Genomic DNA, 23376 nt, shown 5'->3' with positions numbered 1-23376 from the left:
CAACTTTGTTTGATCCTCGTTAGTTAAAATAATAAAATTCATATTTAAATGTTCGTACATAATTTTTAAATTTTGTCGTAAAACACATCTTAAGAGTTCAATGTATATCCATATATCTTAATTAAAAATAGACAGAATATAATATTTACTTTACGATTGTCGGAGAATTGTAGACGGAAATACGGAACTAATAATATTATTGGAAATAAGGAACTCAACAGAGACTAGTGTTTTTCATCTTTTTTTTTCAAAACAAATCAAATACATATGTTATATTTATAATACAAATTACATGCAGAAATTATTTAAAAAAATATATTTGAACTATAACAATATACTTATACCTACATGATTGATGCTTGGTTTAGGATCGACTTTTGGAAAAGGCAATAGTCCATAATTTCCAATTTTAATAAATTATTGTATAATTTTTTTTTCTGAGATAAATTAAATACTTACATCTTTCAAATAATTTTGATTTTAAAATAATATGTATACATTTTAATCAATAAAATAAAATAATAATTAAATAGACTTGAAAATTATTTATGATACATCGATCTCTTATAGCAATCGATTTTCCTTTTGATAAATTCAGATGATAATTCGGTATACGGATAATAAGTTATATTAAGTAAAATAAAATATTATACGATTTTGTGCAAGTAATAACAATAAGAAAAAATACAATATCACAAATTCTACAAAAGTATCAAAAATTTCATGTCATAAGGTTATAACCTGAAGTGTAAACTAAAAATACTATGGAGACATGGAGTATACGATAAGTAAGTATTCTTGTATTAGGGATACCTTCTATACCTCATTAGTTATTCAGGTTATTCTAAATTTAGTATATCAAATAACATTACTTTTGCATGAATAATTTAAAATTTTTATCGTTTAATAAACACACACGCGCAATATTAAATTATTAACTTACAATACCAATGAAATCAAAAAGTTGAATTTTAACGTTGCTTTAGCACGCGATGAACTTCTGACTGTCAACTGTACATATTTTGTGAATTGTGAGTCATCCAACGACCCTATATTGTATATTGTGTATAATATAAAATATATATAAAATATATTATACTGCGTTTACCCTCGAATTACTCTGCGAAAACATGCAGTATGACTGTTTAGTTTACCTAATGCGTATTACAGTAAAATCGATGTACTGAACCGTATAATATTGTGACTCATACAATAATATTCATAAGTAGCAATAGTACCATACAGACACATAAATATTTAATTGGCTTTTTAGGTACTAAGGTACATAATAATTCATCGTCACATATATTGTCTCAGTATAATAACTAAAGAAAATATCATTGCACATTTTATGTTCCAATGAATATATTTTACATCAAATTTTTAATATTATTCAATCGAATCGCGAAAAAAATGGCCACGGAAAAAACCCCAAACTAAAAAATACAACCCGGAGAAAAAACCCACGAAAAAAGCCCAAAAAAATATATTATACATGATATATTTACATTTATTTATAGATACGTATTTTAAATAATATATACATATATTTAATTAATTTTTTTTAACTTTTTAACTTCAATTAAATTTTGTATTGTTTTAACTTAGCTTTTTATAGTTAATTATCATTATTGTACAGTTAAGTTAATTTACAAGTAAGTCATGTGATTTGGGTAGTTCAAGGTAACACTAGCGTGTAGCTAAATCAACTTTATAGTTCAACCTAAATAAGTTATATTTAAAATAGCTATAATGTCAAAATCATTTTATATTAAATATCGATTCAAATAATTGTATTAATAAATGAGTTAAATTAATCCAAGTAAATGATTATTAATTAACCCTTAATAAGTGTTTTGTTGTTAATTCAACACTAGATTTGTACGTGATAGTTAACAATACAATCTATATTATATGTTACCACAAGTCCAGAAACGTGAATATATTTTGTATTTTTAATATTTTGTTTTTATGTTCTGTTAAAAATGTATTATTCTATCACAGAAATAAAAATATTATATGATTGTAAATCCATTGTATAATCAACAATCAACTACAGTTTATAAAATATTACAATTTACAATGATTGCACTTTTATTTTCTTGGGCTTTTTTTCCGTGGGTTTTTTTCTGGGGTGTATTTTTCAGTTTGGGTTTTTGTTCCGTGGCCATTTTTTCCGCCTACCTATTCAATCATTCACTATTAAATTTCGAGGAAAAAATTATTTACACGAAAGACTTTTATTTTCAAGATTTTAAAGCATATAAAATTATCGATAATCATTTTTAAATTAATGCAACATTGATCATTGACAAAATATGAAAAGACATCCACTTTCGATTTAATGGCCTATTCACCTCAACCAGTAATAAAATACCATTATTATTTATTAACTGCTCAATGTGTTCAAACTAATAAGCAAAAAAATAACAGTAGGTATAAAGGTGATATAAATAATTAATAAATCCATATATTTTGTTGCAGAAACTACTGTATGAAATAAACTTATAATGAAGTTGTATCTAGCTATAGTATAGTATAGACCCCCCGAATTTGTATTTAACATTTTTATAGTTTTATAATTTGAAAATTCACATCCACCACCTTTTTGAACATCTACAGGATCCATCCACTACTGCAGCGCGCTGTAAAAAAATACTCAAACCTAATATTATGTTAAATGGAAAGATGTCCAGCTTTGGTGTTGCAGCTAATGGCTGTGAAACTTTTTTGTGTTGCTTTTTTTTCACTCTAACGCTCAAGTGACTGGCGCTACTTTATTATAGATATTTAAATAACTAAATTAGTAATAACTGGCGCACTGCTTTTACATGCTATACAATATTAGAAAGTAGAATGTAGTGAAAATCGTAAGCAGTATGCTTCTTTTATCTTTATTCAGCGCATATGCATATATTGTTATAGTAATAATATATTACTGTAATTAATAATAAAATACACATTACACTATTACAGTGTTGTATATCGTATATATATTTCTTTTTTACTTTTAGTATTGCTCAAATACGGAGCTATAATACATTTATACTATATCATTTTCATTAATTAATTTTTTCCACGAATAATAGAAAAATAAACTCTTGCTACTCTTGTTAAATGTAACTGTTATCTACTCGTATAATGTAATTTGAACGTACCGCGTGTTCTAAATTAAAAATTAAAAATATTAAAAATATTTTATCCAATATATTGTCTTCTAAACTAAATATTTATAAATAAAATATAACTTATACCTTTAAATGATTATGTATTTATTTTGTACTTTTAATTTATATATATGTTCATAGCTTCAAAATTAAAAATAAACAAGAAGTCCAAAAACATAAATTATCACAAAAGTAACTGAAAATATTATATCAAATTATTGTATGAGATCTTAAAAATATTAAAATATATTATTTTTTAATTATTTTAAAAAACTTTAATTTTGTAAGTGACAATAATTTGTAATTTACTAATTTCGGACTATAAGTCTGACTCGAAATATTTTGTGCTCTGGCTTTTGATCCGACGATAGACAGAAACAAAATTAAAGTTTTTCCGTCTTTTTCCAAATCGGACTTCGTTTTAACACCGATTACCATATAATGTTCTCTACATAAAAATACGATGACATTTTTTATGCAGAATCTATCAAACTTTATATTCATATGTAATAGGTACAAAATTATAATATTAAAAATATTAATACATATTAATATCGATATGAGATGTGATTAAAAGATTAAAAAATAGTAATTTCTATAAATACGTACTTGTAAATCGTGATTAATATTATGATTATAAATTATAACTGGGAGTGGTGGTCTCAGTCAATGTTTATAAAACATTTATATATATATATATGTATATATGTATATAGCTACTATATTATTTTGTTGTTGACGCTTGAAAATCATGGATTCCCAATAAGTCACGGTTGATTGATGTACAAATCACAAATGTATATATCGTTCTGTGGAACAATTCAAAAGCTTCCTCTATTCATATAATACCTATTGTTATAAAAAGCTTATTGTTGTTGATTAAAAAAAATCAGCTACGCCCGAACGCTCGGGCACAGAATATAACAATCTCGGGTGCGTTACCTATCGTTATGTATAGATGGTCTGACGGTCGGAAAACAATTAATATTTGTGATAATTGGTATAAAATAAACTATTATTTATCATGATAATACTTCCGTAGCGAGTACGATGGCGATAAGTAAGAAGTGGTTAGTGGAACGGGGAGGAAGAAAGAGGCACCTAACAACCAAACAATATAATGTATAGAAAGAAATATGGAATTGTCTTCTGTCGCCCCGGATTCAGGCTAAAATCGAAGCTGTACGAGTAAGTAGTAAAAACGTACGACGTTCAGGAGGGGAAGAGTGGGCACAGTGGGCAGACGATTGTGTTTCTCCATGGAACGGTGAGGCGTGGGTATGGACTATGGACTACAGAGGCCGTCGCCGTCGCCACAGAGTGGCGCGCGCAGACCATATTTGGAATTGTTTAGCCGGGCCGAACAGCGTCGGTCGTTCTGCAGACCAGCCGTCGCCGTGCACCTTTTCGAATTATCGCCGACGCCGTCACCGTTCAAAACTGTAACTGCCGACTCTGTGCCGCCTAGCTAGACTCTGTTGACGCCACATGGACTACAGAATCGGAATATGGAATATGGATCGATCTGAACGTTGTCGTTCGATCGATTGTCTTATTCTGTGGTTCGATATTTTGCGCGGTGTAACTGGTGGAAGAGAGGATCTTCACCGGTTGTTTAATGATATTATACTCCAATATACTCGATATCTAACTATAATAACATTATTATAGACTTGGCAAAAAAATGTCCCTCAAATTGTGATTGTCAACATAATATTTGGAAAAATATTACGTCCGTACTGCCAGGTCTGCGCCGTGACTATCGTTTGTCCTTAGATTTAATATAATATATTTTCAAATTGTATTGTTCACGAGCGTAGCTGGACGGAGGGAGATCTGCGATGTATATTCCTTTGTCGCCATCATAATATTATATTATTTATTATAATATTGAGAACATTTATTATTTTTTCCACCGTGCAATTAGAAACAGCTACGGAGATCAGAAAATAAAAATACAGAATTCTTTTGTAGCGCAAAATATAAAAGTTACTCGACGCTACTGCAGTTGGGAATATTTATTTTTATTTTTTTTAAGAATATGTTAAACTTACGTGGTATTCAGTACGGTAAACACGTTGCCATGTTATTTCACATATCACGTCGACCGCTTAACAAGATTCCGTTTAAGGATAAATCCTCGAGTAAAACGGTTGGTGAAACTCAATAATCCGTTGTGCAATCCGACTTATTTAAACCTATAATCGAGCTTTCCCCGTGTATTATGCACACGCAATATAATGTAATTCCTTATCCCAAGTGGTTGTGTTTAGGTTATGAATTATAATAATCCGACATAACCACTCTTTTTTTAGTCGAAATTTATATTTCCATCGTGTTCAATCTTCCGAAATTCATTTGAGTAAATTATAATTGAATAAAAATTCTATAATTAACGATAGTCGACACATTATAACAAGAATTAAAAATACACACGTAAAATTAATTTGATTTAGGGATGTTAGTTAATAGTAAGAAAAAAATTGTTCAGCTATACCTATTTTATATCGTAAAATAATTAATAACTATATAATCCGAATATACAAAAATACATACTAACTACTGACAAATTTGATTACGAGTTTTTAGTTATTGAACCTACTGCTTACATATATATAATAAAATTAAAATAAGTAATACAATAAAATATTTCATTTAGACCTTTAGTATAAATATGTTCCTAAAACTATTGTAGCAACGAATCATATATGTTATGTGTAGGGTAATAATAAACGTTATTGTTAAGCAATAACGATAAATTATTTTGTACAATAAACTGATTATGAATTATAATATTTATTGACTATTTAGTACCATTTTTATTTTTCTACACACGGAAATAGGTTATATATGAAATTTAATCATTGTTATTGCTTTTTTGTTTATATATTATAGGAGTAATATAACCTGAACATGACATTGAGTCCTATTTATAATTTATATTCAGTCATTGAATTTTGAAAATAAAACTTTTAAGAAAACGCAAATAAACGATAATTGGGAGTATCACAGTAGGTATGCTGGTATCAGTGGTATGCATATTATCTTTACCATATAATATAATAGTCATACCAAATTCAAATTATAGTGAAATATGCATTAAAATGTATACTAAATTATTAGAGTTATAACTTCTTATATCTTACTATTTTTACCAGTATTACTGTATTAGCCATTAGTTCATTCATGACTCATAGACCATTACCATATTAGTACTAGTATATTGTACGATTACTATAGGCAGGTGTGAATACTGAGTTAGTGAGTTCTGACGTTACTATGAATTGTCATTAATTAATAATTGTTTAAAATACATTCAGAGTGTTTACAGACTGCAGAAGTGCAGAATGATGCCATTTTACCCAGAGTCCCAGAATGTTAACTCCAATTAAACAAAAAAAATGAATTTATTCAAATTCTTAATTTTGGAATTTTTAAATATACTCAAACACAATATTTTTATTTAAAAATAATTCAAGAATCTTCTTGATTTTGTTTGTATCGCTTAAAAAGTATTATGTACTCTGTAGTAATATAAATTTCTTTTTTTTTAATTGATAAATTTTACTCTTACTTTAATTATTTAGTTGATCATTTTTTGAAAATGTTTATGTACCAAATTCCAAATTTTAACGAGTAGGTTCTCTCAATAGTTTTTACTAAGGATATAAACATAATATAATGAACATTAAATGGCTTTAAAAATATAAAATATATGTTATATTGGATATAATATTTTATATTTATCATAAGAGTACTTCGACTATTTGTACAAAAAAAAATTGATGATAGATTGATAGATTAATACTTAAGAGGATGCCACACCCGCATGTGCTGTCCGTTTTACAAGTGCGTAACATAGCAAAAACTATTTAGCGCAGGAAAGAACCAAGAAAGCTACAGTTATAACCAGGGCTTGGATTTGTATGCAATAAAAAATTGTAAAATATGCATTTTATTTACCAAAATATGCAAAAGTATGCATTTTAATTTCTATCTTAGATTTTATATTGACCGACATACTTTTATTAATTGTGTTTATCTTTCTCCGTCAAACTATTCAATCTTTAATCGCATACCTATTGTACCATAGGATTGTATTTATAAAAATAAAATTTGCATTTGACAAAAAAATCAATTTTATTACTTTAATCAGCTGAGCTAGAATTAAATACGAAGTATTAATATTAAATTATAAATATTAATTACGAAATATATTATAAAACATACATTTTTCGCATTCTTATAATGGAAATATGCAATAATATTAATTTTATTCAATATATGCATTAATATGCATTTTATCCAAAATATGCAAAAACATGCAAAATAAAAACACCAAAATTTATCTCATCATGAGGTGATTCGTGGACATTACTGACAAAATCAAAAATCAGAAGTCGCAAAAAAAACATGCTGTTGCATACAAATCCTAGCCCTGGTTATAACTAAGAAACGAAATTTTCACCGCATAAAAAGAAGAAATTTGTCTGTGCAATATAGTTTTTATTTTTTCGATATCAGAACTAAAAAAAAGTTATTCGTGCTTAAAAATAATGTATTATGAAACAATAAGAACTTTTTTGTGTAATATAAGTGATAAATTAAGTGATATCGAAAAAATAAAAACGATATTGCATAGACGAAATTCTCCTTTTCATATGGTGAAAATTTCGTTTCTTAGTTATAAGTGTTATAACTGTAGATTTTTGTAGAAGTTAAATAACTTAAAAACTACAGTGATAGCCAATATATACAAAATGACGTAATCACAATGCATAATACAATTACAATAGGCATAAATCACTACATGATAAAAAAATATTTAAAATTTAAATAAAAAGAAGCCTTCAATTAAAATCTGAATTCAAAATTTTAAGTATATTCGTTATGATTATTTCGAAACACTACAACTAACAACCATGTTAAAAATATAATAATAATTAGATTTTTAAAAATAATATTCACTAATTATAGTAATTACTAATTACATTTGTTTTTAATGTAAGCCATGTAAAAAAAATCCTCCAACACAAAAGAGAAAAACATTGGTATACCAAACGAATATTAATATTAACATTAATTTAGATGGTTTACAGTCTGGGCACTTGTGTGCTCGGTCGTACATGTCTACATAATATATTATTTTATATTTTTACCGTGGTTCGTTGAATAAGTAGGCAATGTCTACATACAGACAGATCGTGAAACAAGAAATTCAATAATAGAGTGAAAGGAAGTAAAAGAAGCTTCATCTTAGACACAGAAAGCTTTTTTTCTACCTCAGATGTGTCTAATAATAAATTATAATCTCCAGGATTTTTGGCATCTATTTCTACAGCGAGCCAACCCAGATGTTTATCAAGCACAGGTCTTCTTTTATTTTATTTTATTAATTATAAAATGTTTCGGATATTGCTATTACAACTATTTTTTTTCCTTCTATAATTTGTGATTTATGAATTTTGAAATTAATGTCATAGATTATTAGTGCTAGTATTTACGAATACCAATAAAAATAGAAATAGAAATAATGTAAGAGGTCTTGTATATTATATTTATAGTAATCTTCATTTTCTGATGGTGAGTCTTCGCTGCCTGTTAGTAGAATGTCCTGGGGTAGGGGCGGAGTGGCTCACCGGGATACCGGGAAAATTCCCGGTGGCCTGGAAGCTAAATGGTCCGTTTACCTAAAGTATAGATAGAAAAAAAAATAATGTAGGGTAATGAAAGAGTTTATTTATCTATGTACGAAGACGAAATCGAATTTAATTGATTATTTCTTTATTATTTTGATATTTTAAATTATCATAAAGCCATTATTATAATTATATCTAAAGCTAAAATAGTTTATTCTTTGTAAGTTGCTATATTTATTTTAATTTCATTAGAACATATTATGATTTATTATTGTTTTGGTTTGTGTGTTTTTATTTCGGTTTTATAGTTTTGTTAATAGTTTTATCTGTAAAATACATACACTATAATATTATTTATTATTATATATTATTTTAGTACCTATTTGTTGTTTGCCTGCCTATATACGTATATATTTACATACAAAATTAGATAAAATACAATTTTTAACCAGGAGATGAAAATTTTGAGTGGCCTGGAGGAACTTAATTTTCGTGACCTGAATTTTTTTCCCACTCCGTCCCTGTCCTGGGGTAGTTGAGGCCGCAGACGTCTGGTCAGGGGTTTTTTGATTTTTTCTCTAGGTTGTAATGTCGAAGCACAGCGCACAGGTCTTATAAACTCCGAACAAATCAGTACTTTTAGTACTGTTGGTGAAACTTTTTAATGTTTATGTATTATTAAAATAGTTTGATATTTAAACTAATAAAATAAATATTGTTATGTATTATGTCGGACCGTTTTCTTTTGTACAGAAAATAAGTTAAAGAAACGTTTGAAATATAATCCTATTATTGTTGGGAAGCCTTTTAATTTTCAATTTTAATACATTTTCAATAATGCAGGAATATATTTTGATTTTGATGTTATACAATACTCTATAGGTATAGTGCATTCATGCTCATGTCCACCCATTACTTTTCAATTATTTTTCATTGGTGAGAATTGGTCCAACTATAATATTATAATATTAGTCTAATAATAATAATAATAATAATAAAGATAATAATGTAATTATTACATATTATACTTAAAGGTATAAAAATTTACCAGTTAACGACTCGGGTTTCTAAATATCATACATCATTTTAAAATAATAAATAAACGTGCTAACTGCCTACATAAGACTTCCGCAAGGTTATATTTCATAATGCCTTGAAAAGTTTAGTGTTTTTTTTTTTTTGATACCTACGCATTGAATTACTTAATTCGATACTGAGTATCCGGATAGGCTAATTTTCAATAGGTCTTGTTTTACTATTAATCATTAATAGTAAAACAAGATCTACTAATAAGACATGGTACATTAATAAATAATGTAGGTACTATGTCTTATTGCCTATCAATATAATGTTTTATTTTGTCGGAAATTCATATTGTATAAATTCATTTTTAAACGTTATTAATCACGTTACCTACTACTCACTACTCACTAGGTTTACATTGTAATACTATACTAAATAGTGAAGTAGACCTAGTAGATAACAACAATATTAAAGGAAAAAATGAACTGACAATTTATTAATACTAACACAGAATAAACAATTATTCTAATACCTATGAGAAATGATAAGTGTGTTGTCATTGTCATAACATGATGTATGTGAGTTAAACTTAAAAGCGATGATAAAACAAGTGGTGTACACTGTACTTATTAGCTACTGCTACTGAAATTGCAGATTTGCTATAGAATTATGTATGTATTTGGTTAGACCAATATTTAATACTTAGATGCGTTAGAGCTAAAATAATTATGGACGATAAAACTATTATGGTAGACTTCCAAAATATATAAGTATGATAAAAAATCCGATATATTTAATTAGGCTAAATGAAAATTACGACGTGATACACAATTTATGCTTCAATTAATATTTAGTATTAATGATATCCATTTTAATTAAATGATTAGCCTGACGAAGTGAACTATTTAGTCTGGTAGGTATTAATATCAGCAATATAACATTTTAGACTTTTTTACTTTTTACTTTTTTAATTATTGTTACAGAATAAAATGAATATTGGTTTGCAAAAATAGCTAATTCAATTCTTTTTATTTCTAAATATTATTATAATGTTAAATCATATTATACTGTACTATTTTACTGTAATTCAACTATAATAGACCGACAGACAACAAACAACAGTCATAACTCATAATAGTATGAAGCTATTAGCTTTTAACCGAGTACAACATATGTTATTGTTTATAATAAATTACATAAACTATAATTTTATTAGTTTTCTATTCCACTTTTCTGAGTAATTTTATACCAAGTCCGACTAGATTTGTTAGACAAAATGAAAGTTAATTTTGTATTTTATCTAAGTGTAGAACAATGTTATTGTATTTCCAGTTTCCATATTTAAAATCATATCCTGCACTCTGTGGTACTGTAGAATAAAACAGTGTTGAGAGTTGTAACGGCATATAGATATAGCGAGACAAACATATTAATATGAATCGAACTATATAAGGTGACACATTCATCACTTTATTATACAGCTATCGTTACGAGCAAAAGCGGTCGTGCACGGAAACCCAAGATTCCTAAACGTGTGACACGATTCACTTTCGTCAAGAATAAAAAAAATCGTCGAATTCGAAAGGACAAATGGACGAACGAAAACCGTTAAGGACTCGGTTAAAGGTTATTTAGTTCGGTTTCGATAAGAGCCACGCCATATCGTCATGCCGAAGTAAATAAGTAATTCGACGGATAAAGAAACGGCGACTAAACATTTAACCGTCGGGGCGAGGCGCAGCGTTGGTCGGTACGAGACGGACAAACATCCGATGGAGTTGGAGCGAGAGCGATAAAACATCAAAAAGGAAATAATTTAACGGACTTTTGCTTGGCGGACGGGTCGGGGCGGGGTACGTTCGTTGCGTGTGCGTCGGTGATTCACGGGCGAGCGGTGCGGATGTGGTGGGAAGCGTAGGCACCGCATTGCCGGTGTGCCGAACAGCGCGTCGTCGGTCTGCAGACGAGTTTCGGAGCATACAACACGGGTACCGTCGGCCATTGGACGTCAATTTGTGTTTGGACGTGAACGAAGCCGCTTCGATTGCTTCTTGTCTGACATAATACAACTTCGAGTTTTTTTACTTCGACAATTCGTTCCTATCCAACGAAATCACTAAAACTTCAAAATGGTAAGTAAACGATATTTGGTTTAGCGCAATGTCACAATATTATAATATTATTTTCGTTCGCGATCGTTGTTCGTGTTTTGCGCTTCGATAGTCATCACTCTTCCAAACGGACGCCACGCCATCTTGACTCGTCCACGCTTCGGGCGCGGTAGCCGGTCAACAACCGTTGCTGCCGCTTTCACGTTTATTTTCCGACCGATATCGGCGGTCACTGGTATCCGCGCAGTTACCTTTTTCTTCGACCGCTTCCGGCCGACAATCGGGCGAACGCTACAGTAGGGCGTGACCGGAACTCGGCGCTGAAAAAACCGTTAACCGAGAGCGTCTTTCTTTACGCCCGTGTACATGGTCCGTATGACGTGGCTGTTTTCTAAACCGGACGTGACCGTGATTTCAACAAAATAATGCTTACCAACAACCTACTACGAAACTTGGGAAATTATATTAACCGTCGAAATTTCGATATTTTCAATTATTTTGTGGAGCGGTTCAATATAAAATTGATTTATGTTTTGTTTTGTTTTTAAAAATCTTACGTGATTCTTGTCGACGCACTTGTTTCGGTAAGGGCGTTGTCATTGTTATATTTCACTCTGTAGGGGGTTAGTGTCTATAGTTTATGTCATTAATATTAATTGTTCCCTATTCGAATTAATGGTTTTGAATGTTTCGGCATGCACACGAGGAAAGTGACAGTTTAGTCTAATAACACCTGAATGTAGTACTGATGAATGTGTTTCGCTACAGTTATTTGAATTACTGTTCGGCTCCCATCATTGATTAAATTGTTTATTTTTTTAATCAATAACTTATTATTATTTGTTATACTATAAGTAGTATTTGAAGTTATTAAAGATAAAAAAAATGTTTGATAGTAGGCCCCTTTTGGTGTTATTTTGCTTAGGCAAATGTTTTTTTATATCAAAATTTGAATTTATACAACATGCAGTTGTTGTGATATTTCTCAAAGGATTATATTATTATTGGAATTTTGATATTGACCACTGCTTTATATTTTATTTTTATCCTATTACTTTTTCACCCAAAATTAATTTTTAACTTTCTCTAAACGCTGTTGTTATAATAATTTGTTATAATACTTGAACATAATATGTTGGACTAAATGTAAATATATATCTAGTGTATAAAACCTACCTAACCTATTCACAAGTATTATTTAAATTGGTTGTAAGAATAGTGTTTACTTAGGTACAAAAATTAAATTTTAAATGATTGAATTCCACGAAGAACTATTCTGCAAATTTGATTCATGTTTTCTTTAAGTACCTATTTATAACTAAGAAATACAAAAATTGAGTTTACATTATTGCCTATATTATCCAACATTTTTAATTTTGCTAATGCACATAATTAATGTGTTAAATCTTGTTAATTAACAAATTTTGAATTGTTAATATTTTAATTATTATAAAATAAGTAATAATAAAATATACTTATTATTAGAATCTTAATTTATACTTTTGATATAGGTACTCTTCATTATTTTTGACGTTGCATTCCTATTCAGACTTAAATTGAATTGGGTATTTTGAAAAGGGCCCATCTCGAATTTTTACCAAAATAGATTTCAGAAAACTTAATGAATCGCTTTTCCAATAAAATTTAACTTCAAGAATAATATATTACAAGAGCTTAACATTAAATATAGTCTGTAATTTTAGGAAAAAAAAAATGGTTCAATAAAAACAAAATTAAAAAGACAATCAGTTTTTGAGTTTCCTAAAAATTTTTAATTTTCAGATATGAGCTCTTTTCAAAATTCCCAAATCAATTTCAATTTAGATATGACATTGATATTACTCTTCTATAAATATAACATAATAGAAAATATTTAGATACTATATTTTGTTCGCCTCGTTGCCTTTTTTCTTATACTTATTGAACCAACAACAAAAGGTAATTGAATTGTGTATACATTACTACTGTATTATGTAATGTCATATATTAATTTGGTTGCCTCACTGTCAATTGATATAATATTCAACTACTAAATATACATTTTTCAATATATCTTATTGACAACCTTTTAATAAAATAATCATTTTTATAGCGTGAATGTATCTCTGTACACGTTGGCCAAGCTGGTGTGCAAATTGGTAATGCCTGCTGGGAATTGTACTGTTTGGAACATGGAATTGCTCCAGATGGTCAAATGCCATCTGACAAAACCATTGGAGGTGGAGATGACAGCTTCAACACCTTCTTCAGTGAAACTGGCTCAGGCAAACATGTGCCAAGAGCTGTGTTCGTTGATCTCGAACCAACTGTTGTTGGTAAGTTTGTAGTGTAAAAATATAATTTCTATTAAAGAATCTAATTTATATTTTGGTTACAGATGAGGTAAGAACTGGAACATACCGCCAGTTGTTCCACCCTGAACAGTTGATCACTGGTAAGGAAGATGCTGCCAATAACTACGCTCGTGGACACTACACTATTGGAAAAGAGATTGTTGATGTTGTTTTGGACAGAATCAGGAAATTGGCTGACCAGTGCACTGGTCTTCAAGGTTTCTTGATCTTCCACTCTTTCGGAGGTGGTACTGGATCAGGTTTTACATCTTTGTTGATGGAAAGACTTAGTGTTGACTACGGAAAGAAGAGTAAATTGGAATTCGCCATCTACCCAGCCCCTCAAGTGTCCACTGCTGTAGTTGAGCCATACAACTCCATCTTGACCACACATACAACACTTGAACACAGTGACTGTGCATTCATGGTTGATAATGAAGCCATCTATGACATTTGCCGTCGTAATCTTGATATTGAACGTCCAACATACACTAACTTGAATCGTCTCATTGGCCAGATTGTTTCTTCAATCACAGCTTCTCTCCGTTTTGATGGTGCCCTCAATGTTGACTTGACTGAATTCCAGACCAATTTGGTCCCATATCCCCGTATTCATTTCCCATTGGTCACCTATGCTCCAGTTATCTCCGCTGAAAAGGCTTACCATGAACAATTGTCTGTATCAGAAATCACCAATGCCTGTTTTGAACCAGCTAACCAAATGGTGAAATGTGACCCACGTCACGGAAAATACATGGCTTGTTGTATGTTGTACCGTGGTGATGTTGTACCCAAAGATGTCAACGCTGCCATTGCTTCCATCAAGACCAAGAGGACCATTCAGTTTGTTGACTGGTGTCCAACTGGTTTCAAAGTTGGTATCAATTACCAACCCCCAACTGTGGTACCTGGTGGTGACTTGGCTAAAGTACAACGTGCTGTATGTATGTTGTCTAACACTACAGCTATTGCTGAAGCTTGGGCAAGGTTGGACCACAAGTTCGACTTGATGTATGCCAAGCGTGCTTTTGTCCATTGGTATGTCGGAGAAGGTATGGAAGAAGGAGAATTCTCTGAAGCTCGTGAAGATTTGGCCGCTCTTGAGAAAGATTACGAAGAGGTTGGCATGGACTCCGTCGAAGGCGAAGGCGAAGGTGGTGAAGAATACTAAACACCAAAGTTCCAGACAACCCATGCTTGATTTTACAACTCCAAAAATTAAATTAACCTCAGTATTTTTTTTTTATATCGACATTTTTAGACATTTTATTATTTAAAAGAAAGCAAACTTCAAATGAAATCATTTTGTTTTTATTTCTTAACAAAATTCTATAATATCCTTATCCTCACAACTTCGTACTTTCCATGACCAATTATAGATAGGTATCATTACAGTTTTTTGATACACATCCCCTGCTCAAATATTACTTCACCTATATCATAGTTTTCCATATCTTATTGGCTGACATCTTTGATGTTTGGTTTGTATCAGAAATTTGATTCAGTTGAATAATTTAAACATAAAATTTACCATGTATGTTATATGATGGCATTAAAATTGTTTTAAATTATTTAACTAAACACTAAACAGTGCAGCGTTTTAACTTTTAAAATAGCTTACATTTTTATCTGTTGTTATATATATTATATGAATGTCATCATATAATCATAGTAAATTGTAAAAACAGTTTTGGAGACGTTAACTGTTTTAAAAAAGTTTAAATACTACTATGCAGTTTATTAATTAAAGACTAATTTTATTTTAAACTGTCAATGACATATTATAAATGCAGTAACTTTCTCTATGACAAATAACCAAGTAAAAATTAAAGAAATTATTTTAATTTATTGGTTATGTTTATGTAGTTAAGTATATAGATTGTTTAAACTTTAAATTGATTGTTGTTTTTTAATATTATATTGAATTACCTAAATGCCTAATACATTATAAAATAAATATAATTCATAATAATTACTGTGAACACAAAAACTGAAATTCGATAATAAGTAAATAACATCTAATGATAATATGGTAAACAAAATCAACCAATTGGAAATGGAAAACTATGTCATTGGCCGGAGGTAAAGGAGATGCGCATACTGCAAAAATTAGTACAACTTAGATGATACTTATCTATTTTGTCATGGTAATTTTTGCTTATATTACTAAATGCCAATTAATTTGTACAGTTCTTGATTGAAAGTGGATTTAATCTTTTGGGTACATTTTTCTTAGTGATTTATTTGGAATGTATACAGTTCCATCAAAACTTTCAAAATATTGGTCTATCATTTTGTGGTTGACCTAAAATGTAATTTTATTTTGAATTTAATTTACATTTTTAATGGAATGTTAGATACAAATATTTAAATTACCTTAATGTGTTCCAGTTGGACTACAATTTTATCTTGATCTAATTTGATCAATTTATGAGGTTCTGCTAAAATTAGGTATTCTGGTTCTTTAGTGAGATCCTGATAACATAAAATATAAGAATATAACTACAATATTTTTTATTTATTTAAATTTAAATGCAATGCATTAAACTATTGCAGGATGTCCATTGTATCCAAGCTTTGTTGTTGATTGACTGCCATAAAAAAAAAAAAACTGATGGTACTGCGGACTCAAACACGTTGAATCAATAAATTTATATTTTTATTTTTGTGGAAAATTGAAATGCGATCGACTTAAAAATTAACTGCTAGATTTTAATGGTTGCAAAATTCTGGTTAGAAAAGTTTAAAAGGTAATATAAATCTAGTGTGCATTTGTTTTGTTTGAATTTAATAATACCTATTTATTATACAGGGTGTCCCGTTAGGATTTACCCATTGCGATATCTCCCGAAATAATGGTGATATCGAAATTCTGATTTTGTAATAAGACTCGCAGGGATAAGAATTACAATTATTTCATTAAAACTGGAAAAAATCAGGAAATTAATGAAAATAAAATGATGAAACGTCAATATTTTCAGAAAAATAAACTCTACAAAATGGCTATCTTTAATTTTTTTGGAAATAATTAAATAAAAAAATATATTTTTAACTTTTTTACCCCAAACATTAAAATAAATTTAAAAATGAAGTAATTATAGTTCTTATCCCTGTTAATCTTATTATAAAACCAGAATTTTGATATCTCCATTATTTCGTTAGATATCGCAATGGGTAAATCCTCGCGGGACACCTGTATATATGTATATATATATGTTAGCGTTAATGTATGAAATTCCGTAATTATATAGAATAACTAGTTATTTTATAGAATTACGGGTACTTTCAGTTAATGTATTGAATGAATCCATAAATATATACTTCAACTAGTTATTCTACATATCAACTAGATATTTTATAAACTAACAATAAGGGTTTAGTTAATGTATTTAAAACTATTATTGAATAAAAGTTATAATTAAATAACAAATTACAAAAAAAATCAAATGTTATAGTATTAAGTCAAACAAGCCTTACAATATTATATAAAATATTAATATTAATTTATTTCACATCAATTTATTAGAATAATTATTAAAATCTTAATCAATTTACAAATTAAAAAATCAAATTTTAGTATAAGTCAAACACACCTTACATTATTATAATATAAAATATTAATATTAATTTTTTTTTCACGTCAATGTGTATTTGTATAATTTTTTTTTTTTAATTTACAATTTATTTATTAGTACAGGAACTTTTTGGGTGGCATTTAGAATTACATAGTAAATTATTTTTTAAACATATGCACCGTTTTGTGGTGCACTTTTGTTGGCATGTACATTTAAAAAACCCTTGTCCATTACCAATTGATTGGGATTCGGATGCTTTTCGAAGGCAAATATCTAGATCTGGAACGTCATTAAGTGTAATAAACTCTTCTGTGCATAAATTAAATTGCACCAATTGCGGTACACTGTCACACGAATAAGTCTAGTCTATACCAAATGGTGTGGTTCAATACTATCTCATCTTATTATTTTTATTAATAAAAACAACAACGGTAACAAATTTTGTATGTTATCTAATCTAGTCCCGGTCATCTACCTAATGATATAAATTTCATACATTAACGAAAACCCAATCGGTATTTTATATATTACCTAGTAAAACCGTGTGATTTATTTATTAACGAACATATTTAGGAATTTTATAGAATAACTAGTTATTTAATAAAATAACGTATTACATACATTACCGCTAACATATATATATACCAGATGATTCTTTTATCATTAAACATTCATTATTTCAAAAATTATTAATGTTTTTAAAAATATTTTTTCCATTGTTTCAAGTTGTTAAAAACCAACGTTTTTATTAAAAAATTAAATTTTTAAATATTTTTTATCCTTGTCATTTTTTAAGTTTTTTACTTTTTTGAATGATAACATAGTTTTAATTTAATATTCCAAAGCAGAATATTTTTCTAAGGATTTTGATTCATAAAAATCAAATTTAGGACGAGTAGTTTATCAGTTATAAGTATTTAAAGTTTAGATTGGCAGAGTGGAGTAATACGGCCGGTACGGGGTTACCCCGCAAAATATTTGTCAACTACTCCGCTTGTCTAAGCTTTAAATACTTATAACTGATAAACTACTCGTCCTAAATTTGATTTTTATGAATTAAAATACTTAGAAAAATATTCTGCTTTGGAATATGAAATTAAAACTCTATGCTGTCATCCAAAAAAGTAAAAAATTTTAAAAATGATAAGGATAAAAAATATTTAAACATATAATTTTTTAATAAAAACGTTGGTTTTTTAACAACTTGAAACTATGTAAAATAATATTTTCAAAATCAATAATAATTTTTGAAATAATGAGTGTTCAATAATAAAAGAATCACCCAGTATACTGATAAAATATACACTTTATCTTTGGATTTCTTGTTGTAATAAGTGGGACATGGGCCACTCATGGTTTTCCAATGTCCCAAATATGAGGTCCTTATTTTGGAGACCCCTGACCTATAGTATGACCAGTGTATTTATATTATATTTTTTCTTTACTTTGACGCGGGCGCGCGTAATAGCCGTTTGAATTCAAACGGCCTTTGCGCGGGAACCCGCGCAATTATTTCTCTTTTCAACCTTCAATCGACGACGTGCGATAAGCGCGCCTGGAGCGGTCGATCCGCCGAGAATGAACCGGTCGGCAGTGAGTTCTCTGATCGACACGGAATGACACACGGCCCTCATCCTCCCGAACACGACATTCATTTTGAGTGTATAATCTTTTTTGTTTTTTTTCGTGTTGATCTTTATCTTGCGGTTGTATTTTTCAACCACCACAATAAAAGAATCATAATACCGCGAACGGTTTGTGTTTTTTTTCCTCCACCAGTGACACCACTGATCCACGTGGCATCCGTCCAGGACCGCCACAACTTTTAACTACTATTATTCGAGTGTTTTAGTACTAAACTCACCGTCATATCAATGTCCCATCCAATGATAACACCAGGGTTCATAGTATGTATCAATACCACGTTTCCAATTCCGAATTTTAAGTGAGGTGGTCTAAAATTTCGAATTAAATTTTCTGGAATTTCTTGATCTTCCGGTGATTCAACTGCAAATAATTTTGATATAGCTACTCAAATAGTCGTATGTACTTTGGAGGTAATTTTCTTAAAAAAATATTGAGAAAACTGTAAGTTACTTAAATTTAACAATCGGTTAATTGTAAACTCAGCCTTCTATTAAGAATTACATATTATTGTACCTATTTACTTACTTAAAATATTATAGTAAATATTCAAATAATAATTTTAATATTTTGTAGTATTAAATTCTAAGTGGAGCTATTAAAGTATTTACTTTACAATGATTCGGGTTACAACAAAAAATGTTGTATTATCACCTTCTGGAGCAACTTAATTAACATTTTAAATTATATTATATATTTTTTATATTTAATGAATCTAGTGATCACATTGGGTGATCAAAAGGAAAACATTTCTAGCACGTTTCTTAATAAATTGAAAGAACGTGAATTTTTACGCAGAAGTGGTTTTTGTCAAAATCGATTTTCTTATATTGAAGTTAGTTAACCAAAAACAAATAACTATAGAATATAGATACTATTTTTCTGTAATCTATTGTATATTTGTATAATATTGAATGTAGTTAATCTTTGAGCTATTTATAGAAATTAAAAACGTCAAATTATTTTTTCACAGATATTTAAAAATGTTTGCTTTGTCAAAAGCTTGAATATTTAGTACAATAGGTGTTATGTAAGTTATTTTAACTGAAAGTTAAAAAAAATATGTAACATAATTTGTATTATAAGCGTTTGAAGTTCAATTTTTTACAATATTTCAGTGTATTTCATAAAAAATATTTATTCTATTTTGAAGGGACAATTTATATTATTAATATACTACATTACAGAATGACATTTTTAAATATTTTGATTTATTTTAAGATATTGCTTTATTATTTTCTATACCATGTTACTAATAAAAATATATGATAAACTTATATTTAGTAATAAAGGTTGTCAGATCGTTTCTTATCAGGTTTATATCTCATATGCAATGATTTATCCTTAAATTAAAATTTAATACATTCATTACAGTGACTTATGGTAACTTTATGACGATTAGTACTTAACTCTTACTGTATAGTAGAGTGGTTACCTATTTTTTAGATTTATTTTATGATAAATATAGTAGATATACTAGATATCTATTGACTATAGCATTTAGATATTTTTCTGAAAAACTACTATAGGTAATTTACTAATTTTACATAATGTTCGGAATATATAACTATTTACAATCGTGCATCTATTTTATGGTCATGGTGTATAGTTTATAAGAAACCCAAACATTTTTAATTAAAAAAAATATCTGCCAAACGCCCAAACATAACTTATTAGATAAAAACGAATCCACGACACAAGTGTAGCTGATTTGCATATTCATAACGCCGTGTGATAAACTTTTAATTATTGAATAAATATTATAAGTATACTAAATATTATATAATAAATTGATGGTTACAATTTATCATCGATCGAATTATAAAAAACAGAAAATTTGATCTACTATCACGTACGTTTGATTTTGAAATTGTGTTCAATTTATTTATTACGGAAAAAAAATCGTTTCGAGTAGGGATTTCTAGTTTCTAATAATATTTTTTAATTCATTTGAGTTAGGTATACTTTTAGCAATTAATTTTTGTAAAAGTAATACGTGGTGTAAGGTAAACTAATTTTTTCCAAGAGCATACCATATATTATACCATATGATTAAATATGTATGTTGTTAACCTTAACTTTTAAGTTAAGTTATAAACTTACTAAATTATTACTTGTTATTCGCATACCTCATAATGGAAATAAATATATGCGTAATGGTGAAAAGTCCCTGTGTTTAATACTTTTTGAATTAGAACAAAATAACTATAATCAAAATTTTTTGTTTAATGATCTAATGTTTTCGAAAAAACTTGATGGTTTCAAAAGTCTATAAATAACACAATAGAAGATAAAATATTTTGAAAATGTCAATTGCTAAGTGGTTTAAAAATAAATAAATAAAAATAGAATTATTTTTTTAATGTTTTATCTATTTAAAAAGTACCGAGAATTTTTTGACTTTTGACACTGTAAAAGTAAAACTAAGTCTTAAAGTATATGACAGATACAAAATAAATTATAGTATAGAGTAATACACATTCATTACTTTTCTGCTCAGAATCCAACGTAGGTGGAAACTGGATTCCAGATTCACAGATTCAGCTTTTAGACTTAAGTTAAAATCAAAGGAGAACATGGATGTGGTCAGAGGGAATATAAATAGTCAGTTAATGTCAAAAAAGGAAGATGAAGAATGAAGGCAAAGATCGCAGTAAAGTTAGATATTTAATCAATGGGTCTAATATGTAAAGAATACCGGTTTTATTAATGTAATATCTACTACTTTGTTGTAACTTAAGTCTTAATTCATGTTATCGCATTTATATATACAATTTTCAATGATTAACAAGCAATGTGTAATAAAGATATCTTCTCAACAGGTTGACGCTTTTACGAGAAAAGTGTGGCCTGAACGGAAATAATTCCTGAACATCCTTGATTAAAAAAAAAAAAAAATAGAATCCGAAAAAAGCCTTCTACACGAAAGATCTATTCTCTTTTATTCATCTTATTTCTCATTGTATTATATTTCGCAGAATATTACTACCTACCAAATGATTGAGGAGCGTTTGTTTTAGTTATCACAAATTTTTGTTTCACGATGTTGGAAGACGTAGGTACTATATGTAAGTCGTCGACGTATATATATATTTATATTATTATTAATATATCTAATTTCAGGAAAAGTTTTAAATTATTCAAGGGAGTCAAACACTTACTCTCATCGTCGACGTATTCGGTAACCAAGTGCAGCAGGTCATCCTGTAAGCTTTTAGTGATTTCCGATACTAAGTTTCTAAAGTCTTGGTTGTACTTCAGCAAATACATTTTCAATAGCACCGCCGACGTCGCTAGCAACAGCGTCAATCCAACGACGAGTCTGACTTGCATGATGCAGCTGAAGTAAGTATATGTATATACCTATATTAAAGTATTGATGAATTATGCAGCTCTCCTGCACGGGTCATCAGCGCCCTGTCTATCATATAATAGATGATCGACGACGATAGTTTTTGTTTTAGGTTTTTTTTCTTAAAGAATACTGTTTTTATAATGACATAATAGCGTGACGCGTGTAGGTATTTTAAGATTAAAGACTAAATCGTAATGAATGTATAAACCACGGGCATTGTTTCGTGAAAATATTCGATACTTGTACGCGAATGAAAAGAAATACCTATACCTATATCGAAAATACGTAAACTCTCGATATTGGTTGATAATAAAACAATAATTTGCATTACTACGATCAAATAATGTGATACGAAAGTAGGTTATATACTTATATGATTTTATTTTCCACACTTTGTTCGTTGGTTTTCTGTAGACACAGGTGTTATAGTATACACATGCGTGATATGTGAGTAATATAATTTATACAGAGTAATTATTTTAACAGTAATTCAGTCGTTCAAGATTCATTAACTAAAAAAGTAATAACA

General features: G+C 28.8%; 2 protein-coding genes across 2 annotated transcripts; one reads left to right on the top strand and one right to left on the bottom strand.

Moving 5' to 3' along the window:
• Window positions 1-11800: 11800 nt before the first annotated feature.
• Window positions 11801-15573, top strand: LOC107173303 (tubulin alpha-1 chain). Its single transcript, XM_015523790.2, has 3 exons — window positions 11801-11961; window positions 14033-14255; window positions 14318-15573. The coding sequence occupies exons 1-3, from the start codon at window positions 11959-11961 to the stop codon at window positions 15442-15444; spliced, it is 1353 nt and encodes a 450-aa protein (XP_015379276.1). The 5' UTR covers window positions 11801-11958; the 3' UTR covers window positions 15445-15573.
• On the bottom strand, window positions 14317-23167 carry LOC107173291 (uncharacterized). The gene is made up of 4 exons (XM_015523774.2): window positions 22654-23167; window positions 19713-19855; window positions 16650-16748; window positions 14317-16578 (listed from the first exon to the last, which is right to left on the bottom strand). The coding sequence occupies exons 1-4, from the start codon at window positions 22823-22825 to the stop codon at window positions 16483-16485; spliced, it is 510 nt and encodes a 169-aa protein (XP_015379260.1). The 5' UTR covers window positions 22826-23167; the 3' UTR covers window positions 14317-16482.
• Between the last annotated feature and the right edge of the window lie 209 nt (window positions 23168-23376).

Source organism: Diuraphis noxia, unplaced genomic scaffold (genome assembly GCF_037042655.1).
Source record: "Diuraphis noxia isolate RWA-SAM2 unplaced genomic scaffold, SU_Dnox_SAM2 contig0002, whole genome shotgun sequence".
NCBI lineage: Eukaryota > Metazoa > Arthropoda > Insecta > Hemiptera > Aphididae > Diuraphis > Diuraphis noxia.
The sequence above is the reverse complement of the archived record's forward strand: the minus strand, read 5'-3'. Positions and strand labels throughout refer to the sequence as shown.

What these genes read in the sequence shown, in the direction of transcription:
- LOC107173291 (XM_015523774.2), bottom strand. Translation starts at nt 22,825, where the DNA reads ATGCAAGTCAGACTCGTCGTTGGATTGACGCTGTTGCTAGCGACGTCG. An exon ending in CGAATACGTCGACGATGAGA is followed by an intron (nt 19,856 to 22,653) that starts GTAAGTGTTTGA and finishes AATTATTTGCAG; the next exon opens with TTGAATCACCGGAAGATCAA. An exon ending in TCCAACTGGAACACATTAAG is followed by an intron (nt 16,579 to 16,649) that starts GTAATTTAAATA and finishes ATTACATTTTAG; the next exon opens with GTCAACCACAAAATGATAGA.
- LOC107173303 (XM_015523790.2), top strand. An exon ending in TCTCGAACCAACTGTTGTTG is followed by an intron (nt 14,256 to 14,317) that starts GTAAGTTTGTAG and finishes TTTTGGTTACAG; the next exon opens with ATGAGGTAAGAACTGGAACA.